We start from the raw sequence: 24,904 nt of genomic DNA, 5'->3' as shown, positions 1-24,904 counted from the left end.
TGGTTAGTAATTGTAGCTGCTAGCTGTGTTTTCCTCCTGCCAAGGGTCTAGACTAGTGGCTTCCTATAAATGGTTTAGCATAATATATTTTCTGTTGTGTGGCAGGATGCCCCCAACCATGCCTATGTAATTAGTTTTGCTTAGGCTTCCTTTTTTCCCTAGACTCTCTTGCATTAGAACATTCCAAAACGCATTACCCTACAAGCTGCTCGAGCTGCTCTGAGTGGATGTCCTTTGAACAAAGGCTTTATGTATTAGTTGCCAGACTTTTCCTGAATGCACTTGATACAAAAATTATTGGCAGTGTACTTGGAGTAGATATGCAGAAATTTCTGTTCTGGTCTCTAGGCCAGCTTTAGCTAATCACATCCATGTACCTCCATCTAAATTTTGGCTAGGTACTGAGAATGCAATAAAACTACGGAACCCCTTTTGAGGAACAGAATACAGCAAGTTAAGTATTACCTACATCCTGGTGACAATGCAAATCCTCAATTTTCTCTGGTTATGAAGTCATGATTGTCACTCAGGTGGGTAGCTCTACATTTCTAATGCGCTAGTATAAATAATTTTACTGTGGATCAGGAGATGTCCCATGGAAAGAAAATTAGATATGCCACAGAAAAGCTTTGAAACACTCTTTGTAGTTCATCTAGATTTAAACTCTGATTATTTTTATGGGTTCACAGTCTCCAGCTTGCAAGTCTTGTGCCTTACTATCGTAATTTTCAAAATTCTACAATTTTGACTTCCACATAGGGTTTATTCTGAGAAAGGATTTTTTAATGATTTTGGTGAAAGATGCCTGGTTGAGGAGTCTCAGTGTTGAAGGGGACCTAAAACCTAGCTTGAAATAGAATTAACATCATCTGAAGAAGAAGGATGGATTCATCTAAGATTGGGCTAAAACTGCTAGAAGGCCTGGAGCTCCTTCTGTATGATGTCTCATGCTATCTGTACTGCTATCAGTAAAGTGATTTCAATATACTGACGACATACTCAAACCTCTACCTAGCTTGGGTGCTGACACTAAATGCAGGAGCACAGAACTTGGTGCAGGGTGTAAAAATGGAAAGAAGCAAGATGGGTCTTTGGGTAGCTAGTCTAGGCTGAACCTGTTGATGCTGCTATGACTGCTGTGTTGATATCCCTCAAAATTATTTTTATAGTAGGATAGGCCTATTTGTAGAAGCTAGTTGATGATAGCTTGAGCCATCAATCAATCTCTGGTAATTTTAAAGCTATGGAGAGAGAACTCTGCTGGAATTTCACAAAATCCACAAAAGAAAATACGTGGAGGGGAGGAATGAGTTAAAGCAGCAAGCCTGTACATTTTGGATACAGAATAGAAAAAAGGAAGAAATAACTTCTAATGACAGAGAAATCAAGGCAGAACAGAGCGTTAAGTGACACTGCTAGTCTGAAGCCTGCAAGAGAACTACAAGTGCCTGGCTGTTTCTTTAGTGCTAGAGTTTGCTTATAAAGCTGTCTCTAGAGTAATTGTATAGTCTACATTGTCAACTAGAATAGTCTAATGAGTTTGTAGAATGTTTGTTTGCCTTCGTGATATTGTGGTTGAGCTGATTCTTTCTTTGTAGTCATGTATGGTCTGCAGAAAGGTTCTGATTAGAAGAAGAGCACAGGGAAGGGAAGTATTCTGTCTTTTCCAGAGTTTCAAATGATGTTAATGATATGTCAGCAGACAGCAAGGAATTGTCTATATTTTTACGCTACCTAATTTTAATTCATGAAATACTATTTTTAAAGGAATGAAGGCAGCTCAGTGATGTCGTATCTGAACCAGTCAGCAGTATTGGTGTTGTTAGAGTATTTTTTTATATACTAGCAGAACACTGATGTTATCCTGTTAAGCTTCTGAAGGTGTCTGTCCTGGATACTTAACTAGATCGCAGTCTAACAGTTTGTAGCACTTGTTATCCTGTACTTTCCATTCTTTTATTATCTTCGCATTATATTTGCTGTAGCTGGTAAGGACATGTCGCTATATCATGGCTTACATTGGAAAAGGAAGCTTTTAGTCTGGATGACTCTAGAGTAAATCTTGAAAAGTGCCAAAAATTTACATAAATACAGATAGTCTTAGAAAGCAGAAAATGATTAAAAAATCTAAATGTATTCCTTAAAATCACAAGACTTTAAAGCTAGTCCTCGATTTTTGGAATGATTATTTTTTAACAGTGATTTGAAATGGTGTATCATGGGCTAGGGTGCATCTCAAGCTGTCTCAGGTTCTTCATCTTGTCTTTAGAACTATTTTTCTTTATAAACTCATTTAGCTCTATAACTCATATAGCTCTACTATATGCTCACATGACACATCAAGATAGTGTTGAAGAAAAACCTCTGTTGATATATTTTTCATTAACTTAGGTAAAATTTTTTTTAGATACTGTAGGGGTGGAATTTGTGTTGAGACAATATTTTATGAAATCAAAATCTCAAAATCAGCTTTGTACATATGTCCTAGATGCACCGATAATACTACTGATTATGGTAAACTTGCAACTGCTATTCTAATGTTACATTGTCAAAATTGATGAGGATAAATGACAGGATTAAAAAAAATTTGTTTCAGAACAGAATTTATTTTTAGTGTTCTGACTTCATTTGCAGTTTAGAGAGTAGTATTGAAATGTTTCATCTACAGTACAATTATTTAAAATATTTCTTTTCATATAAATTGGGAGAATTAGAACTAGAATTAGAGAGAATTAGAATTAGTAATAGTTTTTCTAGCTATAACTCAATTTCATTTATCCTCCACCCAAGTTAAGTATCAGAAGAAAGTCCAATAGAGCCAGACTTTGGTTGTCTGTGGCAGTTTTAATTACATGGAAAACTAATAATAAAAAAAGCTATTTCTGTTGAGTGATGTGTAACATGTATATTACACTTTTCCTTCCTTGGTTTAAATAGTTCTTTTTGGTTTGAAGTTTTTGAGGAAGCAACCAAATAAGATGTGTACTTTATTTTAAGGCAAATTGCTGTTGTGGTGTACCGCTTTCTGTAAGGCTAAGAATATGCTGTAAAGCTTTTAGAAAGACATCAAAAAGTATTGTTATAAAGAGTACTGTGCAAATCTAATGAATGACCAAATAATCTTAAAAGTGGTGAACTGTTGAAGAATCATGATAAAAAGTTTTTTATAAAAATAGACCAAAAGTCAGTATTTGTTTTATAACTATTTTTTTCCACACAGTTTTCTATCATTAGTGACATTGTCTGCACTTGCAAAATAACCACTTTTTTTATCATAGCCAAGTATATATATTCAATATGGTGAAACTACAAGCTACTGACTGTTTTTTTCATTTTTATTTTCCACAATTTAGAAATAGAAGTTGGAATTGTCAGATAGTTTGAGGTTTTTTATTCTTTTAAGGGAAGTCTGAAATTTGTTTGATTTAGCAGTAGTTCAGTTTATAGTTCTAGGTGTTAGAACTAGGTTAACTTAATTTTTTAAAATAGTTTTTTTCTGACTGGCCTTTTAACACTTATTCAAATATAAGATATATATGGTTGGGTGCCTATGTAAATCATGTTGCATAGCATGAAGAATTAAAAAAAAAGTAAAAAAAAGATCAAATTCTGATGAACCAGTTATGTTTATCTTTGAGCAAGGGTGTATGAAAGGGACAGTCCTCATTTGAATAGCTTACTGTCAAAGCATATGATAATAAAAAGCAAGTGTCAAAAAGTAAGATTTAGTTTCAAACAAGTGAAAAATAAAATCTTCCTTTCAGGGATAATATATTTGTAAATGTTTTCTAAAAATGAACTCCTAATAATTTGTAGTAGTTAGCTCTGTTTCCTCTTGGTCAGGACAGAACCAGTTCTTAGTCTTTATTTTGTTTTCTAACAACCTTTTAAAGTAGGTTTATTGGTAAATCCTGTAGTATTTTATATATTTATATATATATATATGAAGTATGTGTTCAACCATCTCAAAGTTATGAAGAGCTTTATGTCCAGTTGTAGCTATTTATTGGTTTTGTCTAGCCTGAATTTTCTTACATTCATGTACTTTTTACGTTTATATTCCATCCACCTTGGTAGGTTTTTCCACATCAATTTGCTGTGATTATGTATTTTTTTTTTTGTTTCCTAAAAATTAAAAAATATTCCTTCAAAAGCTTTGGTAATTTCTGTCTACATCTATCTGAAATTTTACTCAGGCATATTGGAGAGGTAGCTTTCAGATGATTTTTATAGTAGGTTTATGTGTTTATAAGTAGCTTGTGTTTCATACTGGTTTTGAATAGTTTGCATTTCTAAAGAGTTTTTATGCTTTCTTCATTTCACAGAATCACAGAATGATAGGGGTTGGAATGGACCTCTGGAGATCATCTAGTCTAACCCCCCTGCCAGAGCAGGGTCACCTAGAGCAGGTTGCACAGGAAAATCATACTTGATTATCATACTTGAATAATCCACACCATATATTTTATTTCTGTTGATTAGTTAAATTCATTAAAGTGTATCCAATGCTAGTATTTGTGTATGTTTCCAATCCTGTTACAGGTATATTGCTATCTCAGTGTTAATTCGATGCAGATAGTCCTCCTTTCTGGCACAGTGGACATTTCCAGTCACACATAGCTAGTAATAACAATGCTTTATAGAGACTCTTTTCCTTTAATGGGTAATTTCACATAATCAAACTGGTGAAAAGGGCAACGTTATCCTTGAATGTATAAATACAAATTATCATGTTAGAAGAGGTCATTCATTTTGCTGTTGTATCTCCTATTGTTAATTCCACTATTAGAACAACTTTTTGAATTGTAATACTTCAGAAATGCTTCAGAAAGTTTTAAAAGGCCTAGAGCTCAAAGGAAAGTGGCAGAAAGGCCACATTGTAGTGGTGTGACACTGAAAAAGTTCAGTTTATTCATCTGATTTAAGAGAAAATAAAAAAATTACTTCAGCATGAAAGAGATCTCTACTGGGACAGAGGGACTCTGCTGATAAAGCATAACAACATCTCCCAGATGGACACTGAAATTAATTTATTTTAGATTGAAGAGGAATTAACTAAGTGCTGAAAACATTAGAAGAAAAATCAATGAAATACTAAGATGCAAACTCTGCCTCTGAAGTTCCCTAAGCCACAGAGCTGGGAGGTTGTATCAGGGAAGGTATCGGTCTGCTGTCCTGCGGTGTCCTGCAGCACTCACAAATGACTGCTGTTGTGGGGAAAGGCAGATGAACCAGATAACCTAGTACAGATGTTCTCAAATTCTTATGTTGAGAACAACTCTTAATGTGAGATTAAATAGCTTTTAAGGAACAGCTTTTTATCCTATGTAGTTTCTAGAATAAATTACTTACCTTTTTATGCTAGGAGTGGGTAGAGGCATGATTGAATCATTGTGATGCTGTTGCGTTAAAAGGACTGTAGTTTCGATATTTGTCTGTCAGAGTCCCAGGACTTTCACTGATTTACTATCAGAGTCCCACCAAAGGACTTTCACTGAGTCAGATTCACAAATAATCGAAATTAGTTTATTGAGAGCAACAGAAACAGATTTGAGATTGCTGTTGATAAATTTACTGATTACAATAGCACTAATTACTTAAGGTTAATATTGCTAGCAAAAATAACGATAGTACAACAACCGGGGGCAACATTCCCCAGAGGGTGAAAGGCGCAGCGCTTACCCAGAAAGGCGTCCCTGCCTGGGGTGGAGGAAGAGAACACAGCCTGTCGACTGGTCCGTCAGGTATCAAGTTTCTTCTCTCCCAATTTAACAGTCATTTTCTCCATCCTTTTATCCCCAAAATTATGAGGTTTCCCTCCCCTAGGTGACGTGTAGTATGATTTGGGTGGAGAGACGAGTGCTATAGTCATATATGTTTAGCATGATCTCTAAAATCTTCATTAGCATGTACAGGGGTGTCAACTTTAATATGCATTTCACAGGTAATGAGGCAAAGGTCAATTACCAGACATGGCAGCCTCTCAAGGGAACAAAGAGCTACACAAAGTCTCTGTTATCTTGATTTTACTGTCTCTGCTGAGGAAAAGCAGGGCTGTCCTGGCTCCCCAAGACTACCCCGTCATTTATGTATCCTGCGATAGCCAGACAAGTCTTCACTCCCCTGGGTTGCACAAGAGATAGCAAAGCCAGTCTTAATTGCTCTTTGAGCACAGAGCCTTCACCTCGTTATCCAAATTCCACAGGTGCTTTCTAGCCTTCAAATCTGTGAATTTGCGTGTCTTTATTTTTTTATTTTTTAATAGAGGGAACACACTTTCTTACATAGAACTTTGTGTGAACTTCATAGTTGCACAACTACATGCATTAGACCCGTAAACTGACAGATTGCAGAGATCAGGAATAATCCTCCCTCCCTTCCCTAAATCTTCAGCTAGATGGGAGAGAAACATCTGTCTTCTCTTAAGGCATCTGGGACTGGCTGTAGCTGCAAATAAGTTATCTGACAAGATAGAACAGCACTTACAGTATTTACAGAGAACCCATCTTTCTTATATATTTGACTTAAGTCTCCTACTCAAGTGATCGGGATCATACTACTCATCAGATTTGCGAAGGAAAGGGATTTTTCCGCAAGTCAGATTTGAAGATAACTGAGGCTTCTTCAAGAGATAGTTTGTAACTTACATCTATGCTAATAAATTAAACAAACATGTCTGTGACTGTTTTAATGCACTGAGGACCACTGGCACAGAACTTCTTGTATCCATGTTAATAAGCTGACTTCTCCAGAACAGAGTAGCTGCATATGTTTTGCCTGTTGATAATTGTGGTGGCCACCTTCTGAACTTTTCCTGGAAATTCTTTGAGATTAGTTGTTGTCATGGGCCAAATCTGTGCAAGGGACCTTTTTTGTTTTAACAATTTGATGGAGTTTTAAAACAGCTTAATAATACAGATAATAGAATTTCAGTGTCCATGAGTGGTCCCTTTCACTGTTTAATTTAGTGGTATAGAATCATAGAATGGTTTGGGTTGGAAGGGACCTTAAAGATCATCTAGTTCCAACCCCCCTGCCATGGGTGGGGACACCTCCCACTAGACCAGGCTGCTCAAAGCCCCATCCAGCCTGGCCTTGAACACTTCCAGGGATGGGGCATCCACAGCTTCCCTGGGCAACCTGTTCCGGTGACTCACCACCCTCACAGTAAAGAATTTCTTCCTAATATCTAATCTAAATCTCCCCTCTTTCAGTTTAAAACCGTTACCCCTTGTCCTATCGCTCCACTCCTTGATAAAGATTCCCTCCCCATCCTTCCTGTAGGCCCCCTTTAGGTACTGAAAGGCTGCTATAGATATACCTACATGTATATTTTAGCATGGGGCATGTTCATATCCTGTCAAAAAAGACTAGAAGTTTTTCCTTTGGCAGAGCCCTTGGAGGGGCACACTAACAGTTCCTTTTTGATTCATGGCACGACAGGAGGCTATTACCACTCCAATTCTTGACCATCCTGTTGACTTTGTAATAGTCTATCTCTACAGTTTTCCTTCTGGCTGATGTTTCAGTTGGAGTTGTCAGTGACATCTGTACATCCATCATGCATTTCCCACCTGTCTGATGTGACTCTTCAGCAGCCCTGCAAGTATGTCCAGAAGTCTAAAACCTCTTCCCCATCTGCCTCATCAAATGACTTCTGATCCATTCAGGGTGTGAATGGACATGTAATCAACAATCTTGCCTCTCTCCACATTTCACTTCCCTAGCCTGGTCACCCACTTTATCAGGAGACATATGATTTTCTCTTTCAACTTGGGCAAAGGATTTACTTTGCTGTCTCAAAATGAACAGGCTGCCATCTCATCCTGAAGTTTTTTGCAACCTGCATATTTGTATTTTTACATTCAAATTTTGTGTGGTGGTCTTACACATTCTGTCAGTGAATAAAAAAGAAAATATATTCACATCTTGCAAACTGCATTTTTGCAGAACTCTTGTGACTGTTATCTTTTTTTAATGGTTGGTTGAGATCATTGTTGACTTGAGAACTTAACTTTTTGTTGTCTGTGGTTCCTGAAGTATTTACTAAGGTCCTGGTGACAACTATGACCCATCTTCACCTTTGGTTTGGTTTGTTTTTTTGGTGGTGGTGGTTGTTTTTTTGTGTTTGTTGTTTTTTGGGGTTTTTTTTGTTGTGTTTTTTTTTTTTTTTAAATAGCAATTAGTCCTATCTAATCTAATGGGTAATCTGGATAATTTGTCATTTCAGGGGTTTCTTGGCTTGAAGCTACTATCTGGCAAGTATTGACTCTGTAGTCTCCTGCCTTTTGGAACCCAGCATCTGTGGGTTAAATGGATTCCTTGGAAATCCAAAATAAAGTTAGAGGAAGTAGTGTCAAAATCAAAAAAGACAAGTTAGGCTGACTTGATTAAATCATAGAGAGAAGCAAATGATGGAATTGAACAGTTCAGTATACAAAAATTATACGAGCTTTCAAACAAATCACAAGCAGAAACCATCCATATGAAAGGGGAAAAAAAAAGAAAAAAAGAAGAGCTTGAAGATGATGTAAGTAAAGTCAATCATTCGACATTGAAAACTTAGAGGTTTTCCCTATTAAACCGAGGAATAATAGAATGTATGAATGCTCCTTACAGGAAATTATTGCCTATAAAATTTGAATGCTTAATGAAGCCATAATTAGAATACCATTACTATCTGTGTATGTTCTTGCAAAAATAGTTACTGTATTGGAAAATAAAATTATGTTTTCCCTAGATTTATTATCTAATTTAAGTTTAATTATCATCACATTTTCTTACAAATACTAGCCTATGCATAATGAAGAATACTCGCTACCCAGAAGGATACCATGGTCTTTGTTTTGCAAAAGTGTAGCAGAAAAAAGGGATTTAATTCATATCACTTTCTCCTATCACAGTTCCTTGTGAAACTGAACCGAATGTGAGGAGTAATTTCAGATTCATACCTGTATGAGAGTAAGCAGATTCAGGCTATAAGGCCAAATTTTCAACTCCACTGAAATCAGTGACAGCATTTTACTTGAGTTTAGTGGAACTGGCTTTCTTCTTAAACATCCATTTTATCTAAGGATGTGTGACTTTATTGGTTTTTTCCTATTAGTATTGTATATTAAGAAAAATTAGAAGACCTGTGTATTGCACAGACTTCCTTGTGTTGAGCTCTAAACTACATTTTAAAGCAATTCAGGCTAATTTGGATTTTCTCACTAAATAGGCCTGAGCCCTGTCTGCTTGCTTTGAGGAATACTTTTGCAGGAACTTCAATAGGGTTAGGTTCAGACTCTGTCCTAAATGCAGAAATAAGACGTTTGTTTCCTTAAATATGTAAAAAAGGCATCGAAATGTTCAGTAAAAAAAATATCTTTCTCTCTGTATCTGTGTTGTCTTATAGCTTTGTGACATACAAAACCTAACTATATTCCAACACATTTTTTATAAGAATGCTGATTTGATTACCTCTCCCTCTCCAAATAGCAAATGGGAAATCAGTGAGAGCTTTATGTGCGTATAGAATGGCAGCGTTTGAGCCACCTCAGTGAGATCAATGCATATGAACATTTGAGTTCAAAATTAGAGCTTAATCCTGCAAACTGCTCCACGCCCAGTACCTTTAAAAATCAGAGGAATTCCATATGGTCACAGCAGTCTACGAGCAGAGAGTTTACTGAATTTGTTCCAAATTTTAGGCTTTGTTATTTTGTCTATGGATTTGGCTTACAGACAGACCTTAACTCTGTTAGTACTGAAAGGTATATATCTCCTGATCAGATCCTTATCACAGAATGATAGGTGTTGGAAGGGACCTCTGGAGATCATCTAGTCCAACCCCCCTGCCAGAGCAGGGTCACCTAGAGCAGGCTGGACAGGAACGCGTCCAGGCAGGCTTTGAATGTCTCCAGAGACGGAGACTCCACCACCTCTCTGGGCAGCCTGTTCCAGTGCTCTGCCACCCTCAAAGTAAAGAAGTTCCTCCTCATGTTTAGGTGGAACTTCCTATGCTCAAGTTTGTGCCCATTATCTCTTGTCCTGTCCCTGGGCACCACTGAAAAGAGCCTGGCCCCATCCTCCTGACACCCAGCCTTTAAGTATTTATAAGCATTGATAAGATCCCCCCCTCAGCTGTCTTTTTTCCAGACTGAAGAGACCCAAATCCCTCAGCCTTTCTTCATAAAGGAGATGTTCCAGTCCCCTGATCATCTTGGTAGCCCTTTGCTGCAGCCTCTCCAGCAGTTCCCTGTCCTTCTTGAACCGGGGAGCCCAGAACTGGACACAGTACTCCAGATGTGGCCTCACCAGGGCAGAGTAGAGGGGGAGGATGACCTCCCTTGACCTGCTGGCCACACTCTTGATGCACCCCAGGATGCCATTGGCCTTCTTGGCCTCAAGGGCACATTGCTGGCTCCTGGTCATCCTGTTGTCCACCAGGACTCCCAGGTCTCTTTCCACAGAGCTGCTCTCCAGCAGGTCAGCCCCCAACCTGTCCTGGTGCAGGGGGTTATTCCTCCCCAGGTGCAGCACCCTACACTTGCCCTTGTTGAATTTCATAAGGTTCCTCTCTGCCCAGATCTCCAACCTGTCCAGGTCTCTCTGTATGGCGGCACAGCCTTCTGGTGTGTCAGCCACCCCTCCCAGCTTTGTGTCATCAGCAAACTTGCTGAGGGTGCCCTCTATCCCTTCATCCAGGTCATTGGTGAATATATTGAACAGGACTGGGCCCAGTACTGACCCCTGGGGAACACCACTCCTCACTGACCTCCAACTAGACTCTGTGCCCCTAATCACGACCCTCTGAGCTCTGTCTTTCAACCAGTTTTCAGTCCACCCCACTGTCCATTCATCTAGCCCACTCTTCCTAAGCTTCCCTATGAGGATGCTGTGGGAGACTGTGTCAAAAGCCTTGCTGAAGTCAAGGTAGACCACATCCACCGCCCTCCCCTCATCTCTCCATCCAGTCATGCCATCATAGAAGGCTATCAGATTAGTCAGACATGATTTCCCCTTGGTGAATCCTTGTTGACTACTTCTGATAGCTTTCTTTTCCTCCACATGCCTTGAGATGATGCCCAGAACGAGCTGTTCCATCATCTTCCCAGGAATGGAGGTGAGGCTGACTGGCCTGTAGTTCCCCGGCTCCTCCTTCTTGCCCTTTTTGAAGACTGGAGTGACATTGGCTTTCCTCCAGTCCTCAGGCACCTCGCCTGTTCTCCAGGACCTTTCAAAGATGATGGAGAGTGGCCCAGCAATGACTTCTGCCAGCTCCCTCAGCACTCTCAGGTGCATCCCATCGGCACCCATGGACTTGTGGATGTCTAATTGACTTAATTGATCTCTCGCTTGATCCTCCTCAACCAAGGGGAAGTCTTCCTTCATCCAGACTTTCCCTGTTACCTCCAAAGTCTGTGATAACCCATTTGAAAATGATCCTTATATGTTATTTTTAACAAAAATGTCTGGTGGCCTCAAATTAGTAAATATTTGGGTTAAACATTAAACATAAAGATGGTATCTTTTCACTCTACCATTCAGAATAATGGAAATTATTCTGAAACATACTGCAAGGAAATCATTATAAATCCTCTAAAATCAAAGGCATTGTAAGAGTGTTCTCATATCACTAGCCATATCATAGGGTTGCATATTGAAAATATGAAGGTGTAATAAATGAATTGACAGCTGTGCACCACTGCTGCTATTATTAGCTATGCTGCAGAAAACATTTTAATTCCATTTTCAGCTCCAGATACTTACATGTTAACTGCAAAAAAAACCTCATTGAGCTTTTGTGTTTGAAGGATCGTATCTAAAATGAAGAAAATTCTCCTTTAAAGACATTATTTAGCTTTTGGCAAAAATATGTTTTTTGTTTTAGTTTGTTACAGTGTACTCTTAAGACTCATGTAATCACTAGAAGATAACGAGACGGTAACTATAATTGCAATTCATAAGATTTTTAAAAAATAATTTTTGGTCTAATAATTGAGAGTTATAGTTTTTAATTAGAATTGAAGTTTAAATAGTAGGAGTTACAATTAATATTGTTTAATTGATAAGTATGAGACTGTAAGAGGATTCCAATATGTCAAAAAGTAAAAGTGTTTTGAATCAGTAGCAGTCTACAGACATGCTGCTATAACTTCGTAACAGCATGTTAGACTGCTTTATGGAGCCAGTGATTACAAAGATCCACATTAACCATTTTATTTTTTTTCTTTGCTGGCAGGTGTCCCACTGGCCTGAGGCCAGCAGCTGTGAGTGTACTGCAGCTTGTGGTTTACACCAGAGTGTAGAAAATGCTGACACCAGCTGGCTGCACATAATTAATCTGATTGCGGTCTGACAATTTGAACTATGATACAGATATGTGATAAATATACAAAATATCTTACAAATTTGATTCTCTGACATATTTTATGTACTTTTTTTCTCCTTAACAGATATGATATCTGCACTTATAAAAACAAGCCTTGTGGAACACTGGGTAAGATTATAAAAAGAAATTTCAGCTTTTATTTGCTGTCTGTTTCCCTGCTTTATACTTGGCTATTAATTTATTGGCTGATTAGATCTTTTTAAGTTTATGTTTTCAAAATTTTTCAGTTTTATAAACATGAATAATAAAGGGTAACCTAGATGGTTTTATGCTTTGATAGATTGATAGAAGTTTAAATTGAGCGAGCTGCTGATGGGCCTTTCTTCTTTGGCAGTTGTAATGCTGATAAAACCCAGCAGATGACTCAAACTTACCGAGCAATAATTAGAGGAGAGGACTTACTGTTTATTTCTATTTAACCCGTCTCCATGATGAATTTAAAAAAAATACAAATGAAAAACCTTATGAAAGTTTAAACAACAAAAACACAACAACAACAAACACACCCATAAAGAATAACAACCCCCCAAAAACCCACCCTACAGAAGAAACAGGCTTTGAGATTTACACTGTTGGTCTGTTGTACACAAGGAGTACAGCTTCAGACTGTTGCTTTCACAGACTTAGAGAAAAATAACAGTGGTATAAATTACAGTAATATTGAACTCTTTAAAACAGTGCTTTGACAATGGAGAAACACAAGCAGCCTTGAGTGCACGATGGAGAACTATCGTTCTCTCCATACCTAAATTTGTCACCACAAGTTATTTACTATACTATAGTTGTTACATTTACTAGTGTTTTAATATATGAAAGAAACATTATTCAAAGAGTGTATATATATTTTTTTTCCAATTTGGATCCTTTCATATAAGCCTCTTTCTCAGAATTAAAGCTATAATTCTAATTCAGTTAGTCCAGGTTATTAATACTTTTCTCATAATCAGAGCTCATAATTTTATTTGCTTTGTCTTTCCTTGTATTACTGCATGCTTTGCTAGCCTTAACTCATGGTGATTTTTCTACAAGTCTTGCTCAAGTCAGCATGATCTTTGTGGCATGGGGAAGTAGTTTACATGGGGAAAAGTACCAGAATTTTGCCTGCTGTAAATATAAACAAAATCCACAACATGTTTTAGTAAAAGGTAAGTGATGATGAATTCCTAAATGTAATTGATTTTCGTTTGACATCTGTGGGAAGAGACAAAACTGAAGAGACTGTCTATATTATAGAATCATAGAATTGCCTATGTTGGAAGGGACCTTTCAGATCATCTAGTCCAACCATCAACCTAACTCTGACAAAAAACATTGCATATCTCTAAGCACTATGTCTACCCGTCTATACCTCCAGGGATGGTGCCTCAACCGCTTCCCTGGGCAGCCTGTGCCAATGCTTAATAACCCTTTCAGTGTAAAAATTTTTCCTAATATCCAGTCTAAACCTCCCCTGGAGCAGCTTGAGGCCATTTCCTCTTGTCCTATCACCTGTTACTTGGGAGAAGAGACTGACCCCCACCTCTCTACAACCTCCTCTCAGGTAGTTGTAGAGAGTGATAGGGTCTCCCCTCAGCCTCCTTTTCTCCAGGCTAAACAAGCCCAGTTCCCTCAGCCGCTCCTCATAAGACTTGTGCTCCAGACCCCTCACCAGCTTTGTTGCCCTTCTCTGGACCCCCTCCAGCACCTCAATGTCTTATTTGTGGTGAGGGGTCCAAAACTGGACACAGTATTCAAGGTGGGGCCTCACCAGTACCGAGTACAGGGGGACGATCACTTCCCTAGTCCTACTCACCACACTGTTCCTTACACAGGCCAGGATGCTGTTGGCCTTCTTGGCCACCTGGGCACACTGCTGGCTCATATTCAGCCAGCAGTCGACCAGCACCCCCAGGTCCTTTTCTGCCAGGCAGCTTTCGAGCCACTCTTCCCCAAGCCTGTAGCGCTGCATGGGGTTGTTGTGACCCAAGTGCAGGACCCGGCACTTGGCCTTGTTGAACCTCATACCACTGGCCTCGGCCCATCGATACAGCCTTGTCCAGATCCCTCTTTCAGATCCTTTCTACCCTCAAGCAGGTCAACACTCCCACCTAGTTTGGTGTCATCTGTAAACTTACTGAGGGTGCACTCTATCCCCTCATCCAGATCATTGATAAAGATATTCAACAAAACTGGGCCCCAATACCGAGCCCTGGGGAACACCACTTGTGATCGGCTGCCAACTGGATTTAACTCCATTCACCACCACTCTTTGGGTCCGGCCCTCCAGCCAGTTTTTTACCCAGCGAAGAAGCCGTGGGCAGCTATTTTCTCCAGGAGGATGCTGTGGGATGTCATATAATTGATGTCATATAATTGTCTTTGTAATTGTAGTCTTAAAAGAAGAAAGGTTTAAAGGGCGTACATTCACCGATCAACTATTTGATATTTATATGTGATATTTTTAACACAGATCATTAGCGAACTGTTTGTTACTGTATCGGACTTTGGTATAAAGGCAAATACTGCTTCACTTGAATCCAGTATAACAGGGGATAGACTTTGGGAAATGCTTGATTTTTTTTTTTAAACCTTTTTTGTAAAAAAATCACATATGCTATCATTTCCAACTCACTGTTATGGGACCCGTGGCAAGAGAACCATGACACTTTATTTGCATTATAGGCATTCAGTGGGAGAAGAGACAAGGCTCTGTGGCCCTCTTGCAAGGCATTTAATATGCTTAAGTCCCACTGACCTCCAGTAACTAAAGTTAAGCATATATTTAAGGTGTCTGAACAAAAGTCTCAGGTCTCAAAAGGTCAGAAGAAACCTAAATCATTGGTGTTCTAGGAAGAAAGAGAAGGATTTACTGTGGCATAGATGTCTCTCTCCTATCCCAGTTTCCTAAAATAGGGAATCTTGCATGGAAACTCTTAGAAAAGATAGACCTCAGATGTCTTTGCAGCACCTCTGTGGCTCCAGTGAAGAACTCCTTTTTAAAATCTTAGCCATAGACTGGGTTCTGGACTTGATCTCTGCCACTTTCTGCAAGCATGGTATGGGATTATAAATCATTAATCTGGTCCTGTGATTTGATTTAGATCACTGGTGATTTGATTTAGATCAGTAGTACTGTTTTGATGCAAATTCTGCAGACACATTTTTGCCTTTTGCCCATATCAAATTGGTTGTCAGAGTAGTTCTGGTATGTGCAAACTAGATTTTTTTTGGAGAAAATTAAGTCAGAACACATACTCCCCCAATGTTCCATATGTGCCTACGGGAGACGTTAAGGTCTAAATCACTACATGGGATGTATTCTTATGACATCCTGTAATATTTTTTCCTTTTGAAAGCTTTGAACCACATATGTAGTGAATATGTTTGGCCTAAGGGATTAAACTAGTCCAAAGTAGAATGTCCAACCCACATACAAAGATATGTGAGGAGCCTCAATCAGTGCTTCACTCTGCTGACCAACTCCTGTGGCTCCAAATTACTTGCTAATGTGGACACATCCAGGAAGCACTTGTCATCTTATTACTTGCTTCTGTTAGTCCAAACAGAATAATTTGAAGTAGCACTTTTTACAGTAATTGTTTTTTTATAGTGTAGTTAACTGAGCAGGTAATTTCCTTAAAGAAAGGATTACTGCTTTTTTTTAGATAAGAAACCCTAGGGAGGAACACATTAAATAAATCTGATGTTTAGAGCTTTCTCTGGTGGCAGCAAAATATGTCTGCAGTATGTTGTGTGATACTCTGTTGCCGAAGAATGTATAAGATAAGGAAGAGCTTTCTCTATCTAAAGAAAGTTTTTAAAAGCACTTGTAATACAGTAAGGTTTTAATTCCAGAAGATGATGGGTGATAAATGGAAAAGACTTCAATGGTTAAGTGAATGCTTGTTATTAACATGTCTCCTCTCTCTTCATTGACACATTCATTTTTGCTTTTATAATTTTTTTTAAAGTACCATGTGGGGCTTTTCATAGCTAAAAAAGTTGCTTGTATGTTTTTATGAACCCACTACACTTGAACATTTCTTTAGAAAAATAATGTGGATACATTTTGCTTTCTTCAGGCTCAAGAATGTTAAAATAGAAATGTTTTCTTGAATTCTCTCTCCTGGCTCAAGTTACTAGGTGGTCCCAAGTTACCAGAAGTAAAATTTATAAATCTAACCCCTAGTCTAGACATTTTCTAGCACTGATTGCAGTTCAAAAAATATTAATGTCTAGGTGGCAAAGTGAAATTCCTCCCAGTGATTTTTTGGAAATGACTAGAAAGTTAACCTTTTGCCAACTGCTCCTTCTGTGCATAGAGGTTATTAAAAAGAATCCAGGCATTTCTAACAAGGGCTTTTAAGACTGAAACACCTTGGCATGACCTTTGTGTCTCCTTCTGTTTATTCAGGCTTGGCTTCTGTGGCTGGAATGTGTGAGCCCGAAAGGAGCTGCAGCATTAACGAAGACATTGGCCTAGGTTCAGCTTTTACCATTGCGCATGAGATTGGTCACAAGTGAGTGAGTTTAAAAAAAGAATACATTTTAATGTATCACCTTTTTAATATTAGTTTAATAATAGATATTATTTTTCCTGCATGGCTGTACCATCTCTATTCTGGTGCTCCATGTTTCTGTCTATAGTATTCATGAGTGGCAGTACATTTTATTTAGTATATATTTCCAAGGGCTTTAACTTTAGTACTGAAGACTCGTTGTTTACCCTTTGATTTCAGATTCCAGTTTAATCTGTGCTTTTGAGATTTGGCTCACCACCTTCCTACTCTGTTTCATATTTTAAAATATTTGGCTTTGAAAATTTTCTCTTCTCCCCCCCCCCTTATGAAACAAAAGTGGTTAAAAGGTAATTTTTAAAAAAATTTGTTATTTTGTCTTACATATAATTCAAACTATTTTCATTAAAACATTGATTCTGTTGTCAATATTCATACACTTATAGTCATCTTTCACTCAAGCATGAAATATATAAAACAGTCATAGCATTGCTTGTTACATTTTAAGCACCAACATATCATTTTAAAGAGCATGATGTTATGAGACTGATAAAATCCGAGTAGAGTTTTGTCTGGAAATATTTCAGGTCTTCCTTCAAAAGACAGCATCAGTAGTATGTTGTGATGACTCTAAAAATACTAGGCACCTTCTATTATCAAGGAGTTTCCTTCTTTGCTTACATGGGTTGACCAACACTGAGTTATGGATGACATGTTTTTCCAGTCATTAGCTGATGCAACTGCTAAAAGTTCCAATGCAGACTGAAATGGAAGTTATCAATCTGCTGATAAAAAGCAGGAGTTGGAAGTAAACACTTATTTCCAGCCCACCTATCATGCGAGATAATCACTGGGCAAGTATGATCTCATTTATATTGTGTATGAAAAAAACACTGTAGTTGCACTGAAGTAGATGAATTCTAGAATCCTTTACTTGCATGAGTTAAAAAACATAAGGTAAAGGAAAATATATTTCTACTGTTGAGGAAAGAGCTCTCCCCAAATTCTGCAGTTCTTGTTAATAACATCTCTTATAGTAATATGCGACCTTGCTGTGAATTTAAGTCACACATTTAACAACAAAAAAACCCCTACAATACCACATCTTCGTTCTAATTTGTATGTATGTCATGCAACTACATCTTTTATGCAGGTTATTCCACAGATACATGAAAATAACTTAAATATATGCAGCTATTTTATCATGTAAAGCTGGCATGATGACAACAATTGATTTGAAGAGCTTAGACTTTGATTAGAATCAGAGAAAAACAATATAGCCATTGTATATATCCTGTAATCACAGGATTTTTTTTAACATCTGTGTTTCCTTCAATCCCTATCTTTTGGCTTCTTATATATAAGGTCTTTTGAAATTCTGAAATCTCAGCCTCTTTGAGGCTTTCACTGCCTCCTGGAGCTTGCATGGCAAGTCAAATGCTGATGGTTTCATCATTGTTTTATCTATGATGATGAGGTCTTCCATCTTCAACTATAGCAGGGCTGACAGTCTCAAATCTACATTAAATGAGCACCTCAACACTTTTTTATTCTTTTTTTCTTTTCTTTATAATGTCATTTAAGGGTGAGTTGCCATTTGTGTACAATTATGAAGCTATAACCAATACTTTTATAACATTGGCTAGAAATATATGGAGGTCTTCCATGCAGAGGAGGAGGGGAGAGCTTTCTCTTATGACATGGTATGGGGGATACAGTAAAGAAAAAGTGCTGACCTTCTATTGCTATAAAAACATGAAGATTGTATTTTCTTCAAAAATTTACCATAACATCATATCAATTCATAAATATTACACTGCTAGTAGGGATTAAAATAATTTAAAAAATCATCATCTATGTCCACACAGAAATTGCTGTGTGGGTTATATGTAGTTCATAGCTCTGATATTGTAGGAGAAAAATATTTTATTCTTTAATAGCAGATTTTGTGCAAATTCACATTCTTTTTGTTGAACATGATAATGATGAAACATGCTAGTTTTCCCTTTCTTACCTCCTTGCGTATGTTCTAATGTCACTAAGAAAGGGCAATTTAAAGGTATAGTAACATTTACAGATACAGTGAAGGTGTCTCTTAATTTTCTTATTTTTTCAATGTAGGCTGCAAATAGACATTCTAAGCTATATGTAATACATATTAGCTTTAAATGACATTTTAAAAATAATTGTGGGAATAAGTACAACACTAAAAAAATACAAAGTTTATGAAAAAGTTGATATATCTTATCTAAGCAAATAAGCTGGCAGTTTTTACAAGCAAATTATAATTTGCCCTTTAGGTCTTATATCTAATACAAGAATACTTGTTCAAGCACGCCTTCCATCTTCTACTATAGTAGAGATTTACTGTTCGAAATTTTTAAAGTATTCTTCACTGGCACACTTCATGACCCTTCCCTACCCCTTACTTCATTTTCCATAAATGTTGTGAGAGCAGTGTATCTAAGTAACATGCTGAGGCAGTGAAGGAAAATCTAGCAACGTACCTGGATTAAGATACTTAGCTTGAAAATGACCCATTTTACTCTTAGTCTATATGTTTATTTTGTCTTTCCTAGTGCAAATAATTAGTATAATAAAAATTCTTAAGGTTAAAATTTCTTTTCTTTCTTAAAAAGAAATGTTTATTTTTCCCCGAAGAGTTACATGCAGCTGTAAATCAGCTCTGATAGTGGACAAGAAGATAAAGAGCTTGATTTTACAATCTCTCTCTTGCTTTTATTCCTGTAATTTTGTTGCCTCACCTGACTCAAGATTCTCAGTATCTAGTACTTTCTTCCTTATGCTATTAAACATGTGGCGGAGCAAAGTAAGAGGCACTGCTTTAAAAGAATTATTCCAAATTCTCCCTATAACTCATGAATCTGTAAGTGACTAAAAAATGAACGTACCCTGTTGTATTTAGAGAAAAAAAAAGAAGTGTTCTCTGCAGTTCTGAATGCTCCAAACTCTAAGAAAGCTAGGAAATGGCTTGATATGTAGATCATTAGTACTACAATCGGAAAGCAGAGATAATTGATTGCTAACAAGTGAGAAAAAAACAGTTCACCTGAGTAGCATATTTCAGATAACTTCAGCACTATAAAAGTTCACAGTATACAAAATAAACCCCTGAGCAGTACTGAGGAGCATTCAGATTGGTTTGGATCTGTCTTCTCCGATTCTTAAATGTTTGGATAATAAATCAAAATGGAAGCATTCTGGCTGTCTCACAAAAATAACTGCTGTCATTTCAGATACATCAACAATAAGTGTTTTGGCAACTATAGCCATCATAATTTAGAACCACCCAACAAATCATCAATCTCATCTTAAATACAAACGAAATTGTAGGAACCTGCAGTATTGTTCCTTCACAAGATAAAAGAAGGTAGACCAGAAGTTTACATTCCCATCCTTCCCTCTGTTTATACTCCAGGGTCTCTGGTTATCTATTGCTGTTTTATTCAGTGCAGCTGAGACCAATTGTCTCCCCTGTGATTTTTGAGGTCTGACCTTAAATTGGATGTGTATTACAAATAATTCCCTCAGATATTTTTTTCAGATATAAGGAAAAAGATTGCCAAGAAAAAACATAATCTATTCCATTGCAGATGTTAGTAAATGAATCACGGAATCACGGAATCTTCAGAGTTAGAAGGGACCTCTAGAGATCATCTAGTCCAACTCCCCTGCTAGAGCAGGATTGCCTAAAGCACATCCCTCAGGGCTGCATCCAGGCGGGTCTTGAAAATCTCCAGAGAAGGGGACTCCACACCCTCCCTGGGCAGCCTGTTCCGGTGCTCTGTCACCCTCACCGTAAAGAAGTTTTTCCGTGTATTTGATCGGAACTTCCTATGTTCTAGCTTGTGCCCATTGCCCCTTGTCCTGTCGCTGGGAACCATTGAAAAGAGCCTGGCTCCGTCCTCCTTAAACCCACCCTTTAGATACTTGTAAACATTAATCAGGTCCCCCCTCAACCTTCTCTTCTCCAGGCTAAAGAGTCCCAGCTCTTTCAGCCTTTCCTCATAAGGGAGGTGCTCCAGTCCCATAATCATCTTGGTTGCCCTTCGCTGGACTCGCTCCAGTAGTTCCCTGTCCCTCTTGAACTGGGGAGCCCAAAACTGGACGCAGTACTCCAGTTGTGGCCTCACCAGTGCAGAGTAGAGGGGGAGAATGACCTCCCTCGACCTACTGGCCACACTCTTCCCTATGCACCCCAGGATGCCATTGGCCTTCTTGGCGACAAGGGCACACTGCTGGCTCATGGATAATTTGCTGTCTACCAGGACCCCCAGATCCTTCTCCTCAGAGCTGCTTCCCAGCATGTCCGCCCCTAACCTATACTGGTGTTTGGCATTCTTCCTTCCCAGGTGCAGGACCCTACACTTGCTTTTGTTGAACCTCATTTGGTTCTTCTCTGCCCAGCTCTCCAGCCTGTCCAGGTCACGCTGGATGGCAGCACGGCCCTCCGGAGTGTCGGCCACCCCTCAAACAGTCACAGAGCACTAGTCAGACCTGCTGCTGCCTTAGCATTTTTTAAGTAGTATACAAACTATACAGAAATTGCAGGAGAGTTTCAATTATTATTTTAAAGTTCTTGGTGCTACTGCTTCACACAGTTCTTAAATGTAATGTAGGCTCTCTCTTGGGAAAAGAGGAGCCATAATGCTTGGAAAAAAAGTGATTCAGAGCTGCTGGGCTAAACATCTTTCCTTGAGATGGTAGGCAGAAAGGTAATTTCATAGAAAAACTCCTCTGTCAGCTGAGAAGAGTTCTCACTCTCTCCTTGCTCATCTGCCTGTCTTTTTAAAGCCAGAATTATACTGGTAGTTTTAGACAGGCTCTTTAAGCCAATGAAAGAAATACAGTCTGCATGTGTTTAGACAATTTGAAAAAGGTAAGTAAATTATAACGGTGGCTCCATGAAGAGTATTTTATGCTCCTTCCTTTCTTCCCTGCCTTTCTATCCCAATCTAATTGCAAACATGCTTTTGTAAAAAATGTAGCCTTAATGATGGAAATAAAACAGATACTTTGGACAGAAACGTGTCCATAGGAGTCTAAATTACTGGGCTGTAATGGCATGCTGCCACTACCATCTTTAAAAAAAGATGACAGTAATTGCAAAACCCCTTTCCAAGCATCAGAAAAAATTACTTGCACCTAATGATAAGTTTCCTCCTAAATTCAGAAGCAGGGGCAAGTAGAAGAGCCTTCTTGGAAGGGAATAGATGATTTAGGTGAATGAATAGTTATGAAAAATGAGAATACCATCATCTCATGAAAAGGCATTGAGTTCCTGTGTGCATCAGGAATAGCAACTTCATAGACATGCTTTTTATCAAACATACCACTGCCACCATCAGCAACATCTTTTTCATAAGGAGAGCAGGTAGAAGAAGGAAAGCTATTAAACTACAAACTTTGTTTTTTTTTTTTGATAGGACCAAAAGATATTAATTTCCCAGACAATTGAAGTCTATGTCATTTCTTTGACAAAAAAAACCCAACTAACTAGGGATAAGCTTGGATATCAGAATTAGTCAACATGATCCAATTCAACTCTTTTCCACGTACCCAAATGCCCATTTCTATAAAGGGAGTCATTCATAGAGATTATTAAAAACTAAGGTTTTCTATTTTAAGAAACTGTACAGAGGTAATTCAAAAGGAAATGTTTCTAATTTTAGGAAATTATGACAGTTGAGAACTAGGCCAATAAAGTACTATTTTCATTGTAAAATTCTGATTCAGTTTGTTGCATTGGACATCTAACTCTTTCCTTCCCAAAATATACATCAATATTGAAGACTCATAATAATTAACACTGGTCTGAAAGTTTCATTATAGCCCATAAGCTGCTCAGATGAGTATTTTTAAAGCTGTATTTTTTTATATGCTGAGGATATTCTTCATTTGATGATATAATAATCTAAGGTGTCAGTCAGACCTTTCCCATGTATAATATAGCACATGACTTTATGCATTTATGAGACATCACATACTAAACTAGATACATGCAGACATTGCTACACAGTAGGTATTCCACAGGGAGACATTCTGTAGGCATGGAAGTGATGCTTTTTTGATGATGAAGTCTTTCCCCAGCACGATGGAACATCCATCATTCACTGATGTTCCTTTTCTTATATCCATGCAATTAATGTGTTTTGGGAGTAGTTGTTAGCAATACCTTGTGCTTTTAGTTTGTTATGATCAGCTGAAGAAGTGAAACAGTACCCAGTGTATTGAAGCTCAGAGTCACATGAATGTCTTTTATTTTTATACCACATTCTGGAGCAATACGTTCAGATTAATGCAACAACACTGACACTGTTTTCAGTAAAGAAAGTGGTATAAAATACTTTTGTCAATAGATAAATGGCCAACCTCTAATCTACCACCATATCTTCTGGCAGTCAGTCCTAAAAGTTTCTAGAAAATCAAAATGGAGTGCCTCAACACATTTGTATTCCTGAATGATGAGTAAGAAATCAGGGAGTCAGACTTTTTAGCATTTGTAATAGAGAATTCCCCAAGGACTGACCTCTTACATGACATGTAAAGAAGTGACAATTTTGCTGCTTTGGGTATGCAGAAGCTCAGTTATGGCATTCCCTTTGACTACTTCTCTGTCCCATGGAAGGCTCCTATGTATCTTACTACCTGTCTCTCTGATTTCACAAGCCTTGTGCCATGTTTGTGAAGGAGGAACTAACTTGGCCAAAGATTAATATTTAAAGAAATACGTTTCCTCCCCCCAAGTGATTGAGAGGAAATTAATGAAAGGCAGAGTAAGAAAATGGAGTTTTAAAAAAGTGTATGCTATTAAGAAAGGTCATTGTTGTACATATTCTCTTCAAGTGCTTCATTTATGTCAGGCCAGTCAGGTATATGTTGTTGACTGTTTAGGAATAACAGTAATAATTTAATTAAAGATAGTTTTATGCATGTAATGAAAGTCTTTTCAAATACATTTTCTGTGAGTTAACTTCTAGTTTTAATTTGATGATTATGTTGGCCATCAATAGCTCCAAAGGTGTCTTTCAGTAGCACAGGATTTCTAGGGCACAAGGATTCTTTTGCCATATTTCTTTTTCCAGAGTCATATCATCTTTGCTGAAAGGTACTTCATTTGTTGTATGGAAATCTCTGTTGGCCAGGTGCCAGCTAGAGGTTTCTTACTGTGTTTTCTGCTGCATTATAGTCTTCATTCTGAAGTTCCATGACAAAGGAGAGTGCTAATAGAAGGGCTCCAAGTCACCCTGTGAGTGGATACGTAGAGGGAGCATGCATACAGCATGGTCCTGGGAATTGCAAAACCCATGTTCTTCTTGAACTCTCATTGGCTACTGTGTGCCTATACTGTACTGTTACAGCAACATCACCTACTCCCTGTTTGTTCCTGTTTACTAATCCAAGCATCAGTGCCACAATGTTTATTCCTTATCTAGGTACAATACCCATATAAGGACTGAGTGCTCTGTATTTATCTTGCAAGAATATTGTTGCATTTTCTTTAAAAGCTTTAGAAAATAAGTAAGATGCTTTTGACAGCCTGTGAAAATAAATGTTATGTAGTTGTGCAGTATTCTGAGATCTGAATAAACTAAACATAACTTAACTGATCCTGATTCTCCACTTAAACTTCTCTGTACTAAGTATGTTCTTTTAGGTCTGAGCATGATTTCTGTAAAAATCACATTAAGTTTTAAGAGATGTCCGATGCTGCAGAAAAATAATGAGCAGTTTCTCTCCTCCTCTTTTGGGCAGTTTTGGTATGAATCATGATGGAATTGGAAATTCCTGTGGGACCAAAGGTCATGAAGCAGCAAAGCTAATGGCAGCTCATATTACAGCAAACACCAACCCTTTCTCTTGGTCAGCCTGCAGTCGGGATTACATCACCAGTTTTTTAGAGTAAGTAATCTCCCAAGAAAAATCATTATTTGTTACAAAAATGCACACCTTTTAGAATAAACAGTAGAGACACAGTGACCTGTTCTGATGGTTTACATTTTTAGAATGA

General features: G+C 37.9%; 1 protein-coding gene across 9 annotated transcripts in view; it reads left to right on the top strand.

Moving 5' to 3' along the window:
* The window catches only part of ADAMTS6 (ADAM metallopeptidase with thrombospondin type 1 motif 6), a 189,757-nt gene that overhangs the window by 68,797 nt on the left and 96,056 nt on the right, over positions 1–24,904 (top strand). For all 9 annotated transcript variants that reach the window (XR_012584803.1, XM_074568626.1, XM_074568625.1 and 6 more), the window contains 3 exons: positions 12,441–12,484; positions 16,770–16,875; positions 24,649–24,795. Coding sequence is in view for 8 of the 9 variants with exons in the window: in XM_074568626.1 (XP_074424727.1) it covers positions 12,441–12,484; positions 16,770–16,875; positions 24,649–24,795 (297 nt within the window). In the remaining variant the exon portion in view is untranslated. The remainder of the gene's footprint in view (positions 1–12,440; positions 12,485–16,769; positions 16,876–24,648; positions 24,796–24,904) is intronic.

Source organism: Larus michahellis, chromosome W (genome assembly GCF_964199755.1).
Source record: "Larus michahellis chromosome W, bLarMic1.1, whole genome shotgun sequence".
In the NCBI taxonomy this organism is placed as follows: domain Eukaryota; kingdom Metazoa; phylum Chordata; class Aves; order Charadriiformes; family Laridae; genus Larus; species Larus michahellis.
This window is presented reverse-complemented; position numbering and strand designations above follow the sequence as displayed.